This window comes from Sinocyclocheilus grahami, unplaced genomic scaffold, assembly GCF_001515645.1.
Source record: "Sinocyclocheilus grahami isolate Dianchi unplaced genomic scaffold, SAMN03320097.WGS_v1.1 scaffold114.1, whole genome shotgun sequence".
Taxonomy (NCBI): domain Eukaryota; kingdom Metazoa; phylum Chordata; class Actinopteri; order Cypriniformes; family Cyprinidae; genus Sinocyclocheilus; species Sinocyclocheilus grahami.
In genome coordinates, this window is record NW_015505293.1 from 77002 (window position 1) to 82660 (window position 5659).

General features: G+C 39.2%; 1 protein-coding gene across 1 annotated transcript in view; it reads right to left on the bottom strand.

Moving 5' to 3' along the window:
• LOC107589228 (mediator of RNA polymerase II transcription subunit 15-like) overlaps positions 1–5659 on the bottom strand; it is a 16920-nt gene that overhangs the window by 5226 nt on the left and 6035 nt on the right. The window contains exons 10-13 of the mRNA XM_016277598.1: positions 5022–5148; positions 1067–1174; positions 485–603; positions 274–407 (exon numbers count right to left, since the gene is read on the bottom strand). Coding sequence (XP_016133084.1) covers positions 274–407; positions 485–603; positions 1067–1174; positions 5022–5148 — 488 coding nt within the window. The remainder of the gene's footprint in view (positions 1–273; positions 408–484; positions 604–1066; positions 1175–5021; positions 5149–5659) is intronic.

The window sequence follows — 5659 nt, forward strand, 5'->3', positions numbered from 1 at the left end:
ATTTTGTGTTTGACTGTTAAAACTAAAAAATATTTGTTGTTTGTCTCAATAAATTGAGTTGATTTAAAAATGCAGTGGTTAAATGTAAAAAAAAATTTCTATTGCTCTTTGTTTTAAAAAAGGCTATAAAAATGTCAATAATTATCGATACCGAACGATAAGAAATATTATATCGTTGATACATTTTTTAGCTATATCGCCCAGCCCTATTAACTAATTTATACATAGCTTAAAAAACTATTCTATGAGTATAACAAGAAAGCTGTTCTGTACCTGGTGTATTGAGAGGTCCTGGTGAAGGTACCTGGAGGGGGTAACTCTGGGGGGTGCGTGAAGATGCAGGACTCTGGGATGGCTGAGGAGAGGGGCTGGGTTGGAAACCTCCAGGAGAAGGGGTTGGACCAGAGCTAGAGCGAAAAAGTTTTAATTAACCTTTTGTAGTTATGTCAATACATAGTAGAAAAACTAAGCTATTTTACTATACCTGACAGAGTTGGGCTGAGAGGAAGGAGGCTGGGGGGATGGCTGAGGCTGGGGGGGAGGTGGCATCGGCTGGGGCGTCTGCACCTGAACTGAGGAGGGTGATGACATCATTTGTTGACCCTTTGTGAAGAAGTTAGGAGAGAGAAAAAATGAAAATGCATTCAAAGTAACCACATGACTGGAGGAAAGCTGGCACTGCACTGGTGAAGCCAGTTACCTAGAGATAACAGACATCCGGGTCAAGATCGGCTTGCTCTGACTGTACAGCACCAGTAGATGGCGCTATATAACCAGTAGATGGTTGCTTCCAATTAGCTTCCTAGCACTTTAAGAGAATAGCAAAATCCAGTCCACTTACCTGTGCCACACACTTTTCATTTCAATTTTAAGCTGCCCTAAGTACTTCTGGGTCATTTCTGACTAAATGTTTCTGATTGTGAAACTAGTTGGGGATGGGAGTGGGGGTAAAGAGAGGCAGATGAGTGTGAATTATGGACAGCCTTCGCTCTAGTGTAAAGCCACAGACGTACGCACCCACTGGGTTGCAGCGCTGAGACCCAGCACTTAGCCCTGCGGTAAATACCTGTGGCATTTGCTGTCCTCCAATGGCAACAGGGTTTTGAGGAATGGCAGAGTTCGGGGTGGCGCGGGGCAACCGAGGTGGAATTTGCATCCCAGGATGGGGCATCATCTTTGAGGAGGACAGAGGGGACAACAGACATGTCACAAGCAAAACAATAAATGCAGTGCATCAGCGGACATGAGGAAGCACATGCAAGAATGCAAACAGAAATAGATTTGACAGGTCTGCAAGCACAGATGCACATACAGTCACATTCAACTACGAAACACGAGGCTCTCCAAAAACAAAACAATTTGGTAGTATAGTGAGCTTCCTCTCATTTTTCTAGAGCAGTGTTTCCCAACCTTTTTTTAGTCGCGGCACCCTTTGGAAATTTTAAACTTGTGGCGCCCTACAAAATTAATTGTCACAATATTTGAATTTCTAACTTCGATATGATCATTTGAAAAGTATAGATATTCGGTACAACAGGGAAGAACTGCAGAATATAATGTCATACAGATATTTTTAATATTATTAAAAAAATGTGTCCATCAATGGTGGCAATCAGTAGGCTAATTTCTATTGAAGAGACCAATTTATATGACAGATTTTAATGTAGGCTTTTATACATACGTAAACATTATTTAATTACCATTATAATTAGCGATTTTTTTACACGGCACCCCTGCTCGGTTGGGAAACACTGTTCTAGAGCAGGTTCATCAATACAACTTCAGCTCAATTGACAGCACTTGTGACATGATGATTACTACTTACAAAAATTAATTTTTGACTTGTCCTTCTCATCTTTAAAAAAAAAATAAAAAATCTGGGGTGCACTTACAACAGAAGTGAATTGGGCCAATCCATTTCAATACTAAAGCCAGATACAAAATATTAATTATTTCACACGAGTGTGAAAAAAAAATCACTTAAACATAACACCTAAAATGACAAGAATAACTTTACAGCTAAAATAACAGACAGAATACATTTAAGTGATTTTACTAAATTATAGGTTTCACATTTTTGCTTTTAAATCCTCCAGAAAATGGCCTCATTTACATTTGCAGTATAAGGCTCACTGTAACTGGTTGTGGTAACCAAAAATTATGCCAATTGAGCTTAAATTGTATTGAACCTCAAATATATTTAACAACACTGGTTGTCAAGACAAGGCAAGTCACAGGCCAATGGATTTCATGCCGTCTTTTCATGTACCACAACCATGCAAGGCAAGAAAAGATGCAATGGGTGCTTCTGCATCTCCAACACGACACTTTTAACTGTAAATTAAAGCTGTGGTTGAGCTTGCCATCTACTAATGGCTTTCAGAGGGGTCAAACAATGGATGCTATGCAACCATCGATATCTTCCTTCAAATACATTCAAGGAATCATTTAAAGGCCCAAAGGACAATATTGGAGTATGTCAGCAATCACTGCAAACTGTCATTTACACAGCGAGGTGTTTTTTTATTTTTAATTTTTTTTTTGTTATTTTTTTTTTTTAAGAATGCATTTTTTGTCAGGTGCATGCAGAAAGTGCTTGTGGGTTCAAAATAGTAAGCATGCAATCAGGCTGTTAGCTGCACATACACACATAATGCAAATGAGATTAAAAACTAAAGCTACTCAAACTTAAACTGGCTGCTCTGCTGGATTTCACAGCTCTGCAATAGAATAGAGATTTCCATCTCTAGATTTAATATAAACTATGGCCACACATATGGGACAAGGTGAAGGAAAGCAACATGAAGCAAAATGTTATCTTCCGCCGAATGCTCACAGATGGGAGGGTCACCCTTGAGGGAGAGATCTGACTAAATGTATTTGAGAAAGTAAGACAGGCAGCTAGTTTAGCTTATATATGGTTAAAAACTGGATGTACTTTATATATACCAGCTAATGGCAAGTGCTAACAAATATAGCAGAAATAGCCTCCAGAATGCATTTGTAGCAAGAAGTGTTGGGCATTTATTCAATGAGATTACCTGTAGAACTAACTATGCTTTCAGCAGTGAGATTTTTTTGTATCAGAATCAGTACCAACCTTAAACACCCACCCACCCACATACATATATATATATATACATATATATAATCACGATTCATCAAATCATTAAACAGTACACACTCATGCATTATTTAAACAAAAACTTTTATTTTGGATGCCATTAATCACGATTAATTGTTTGACAGAACTAATACAGTGGGGCAAAAAAGTATTTAGTCAGCCACCAATTGTGGGTCAAAAATGAGACATCCCATTTTGATGTCCACATCAAATTTAATTTACAAAACTGATTTTATATACAGTGGTGTGAAAAAGTGTTGGCCCCCTTCCTGAATTCTTATTTTTTTGCATGTTTGTCACACTTTAATGTTTCAGATCATCAAACTAATTTAAATATTAGTCAAAGATAACAAGTAAACACAACATGCAGTTTTTAAATGAAGGTTTTTCCGACATAAAGGCTCGTCTCAGTTTTGCCAGAAAACATCTTGATGATCCCCCAGACTTTTGGGAAAATACTCTGTGGACTGATGAGATAAAAGTTTTTGGAAGGTGTGTGTCCCATTACGTCTGGCGTAAAAGTAACACTGCATTTCAGAAAAAGAACATCATACCAACAGTAAAATATGGTGGTGGTAGTGTGATGGTCTGGGGCTGTTTTGCTGCTTCAGGACCTGGAAGACTTGCTGTGGTAAATGGAACCATGAATTCAGCCGTTTACCAAAACATCCTGAAGGAGAATGTCCGGCCATCTGTTTGTGACCTCAAGCTGAAGCGAACTTGGGTTCTGCAGCAGGACGATGATCCAAAACACACCAGCAAGTCCACCTCTGAATGGCTGAAGAAAATAAAATGAAGACTTTGGAGTGGCCTAGTCAAAGTCCTGACCTGAATCCTATTGAGATGCTGTGGCATGACCTTAAAAAGGCGGTTCATGCTCGAAAACCCTCCAATGTGGCTGAATTACAACAATTCTGCATAGATGAGTGGACCAAAATTCCTCCACAGCGCTGTAACAGACTCATTGCAAGCTATCGCAAACGCTTGATTGCAGTTGTTGCTGCTAAGGGCGGCCCAACCAGTTATTAGGTTTAGGGGGCAAACAATTTTTCACACAGGGCCATGTAGTTTTGGATTTTGTTTTCCCTTAATAATAAAAACCTTCATTTAAAAACTGCATGTTGTGTTCACTTGTGTTATCTTTGACTAATATTTAAATCGGTTTGATGATCTGAAACATTAAAGTGTGACAAACACGCAAAAAAAATAAGAAATCAGGAAGGGGGCCAACACTTTTTCACACCACTGTACATAGAAATCATATTAAATAAATAAAAGAAAAAGTGATTATATATATATATAATTATTTTTTTTTTCAAATGATTAAAACTTTGATAAAAAACCTAGGGTTAAACCTAGTGGTTTGAAGGGTAGTGGAAAAAATTGGTAAAAAATACAATTCATTAGCTTTTGAGGGCTGCACTGTAATCCTTAAATAGAGAATTTTGATGTCATCTAATGATTCTTTTTCCAAATAATTTTTTTGGTATATGAACTATTGTTACATTTTAGTGGGTGTCTTATATAAATTGTAGTAAATATACAATAGTCATTATTTTTTACTCAGAAAAAAAATAAAATTGAACACTAGACATTCTAATTTAAAATTTAAAGCTGATTTCAATGTATAGTTTTGATGCCTGACCTATATTTTATGTATACTGACCAGAGAACGAGGCTCACTGTTGTGGCCAACAATTAAACCTATTGACAAAAATAATAGATGTATAATCCTTGTGTTATTATTAGGACATGTGCAGTACACTACGGCCCACCACCAGGCAAGGAATAGAGTTTTGACATTCAAAAGAAAGTCAAGTGTTGATTTTGGTAGCATGCAATCACTCCACGCTTAGTCTCTCATCTCAGTCCTCATCACGGCGTGCACTGGGCTTACCTGGCCAGGAACTGCAGCGAGCTGGCCTGCCTGCTGGACCTGTGGAGCCTGCTGTTGTTGCTGTTGTTGCTGCTGCTGCTGCTGTTTTTGTTGTTGTTGTTGTTGTTGTTGTTGTTGTTGTTGCTGTAATACTCTTGCCTGCTTGTATAAACCCAAGCAAACAGGAAGGTATATGAGACACTGAAACTGCCAGGTGCAATATACATTTCATCTGACTATTTACAATCACATCAACCAAGACGAATGTCAATAATAGGTGTAAAAAGTGTTATGAATTTTGCATTATTTGCAGTTTGCAGCTTTACCTGCATTACCTGCTGGAGCTTCAGGTGTTGCTGCTGTTGTTGGCTGAGTGAGCTGATGGGTTGATGCTGTCCGGGAGCCATTTGTGCTAATGACTGGGGCACCATGACTTGCTGCTGCTGCGAATGAGGGGGCATCTGACCGGCCACTCCCTGAGCCTGCACCTGGGCTTGACCTTGAGCTTGGACCTGGGCTTGGACCTGAGCCTGGACCTGGGCTTGAAGCTGCTGTTGCTGCTGCATTTGAGCCTGGGCTTGAGCTTGGGCTTGAGCTTGAGCCTGGGCCTGAGCTTGAGCCTGGGCCTGGGCTTGAGCCTGAGCTTGAGCCTGAGCTTG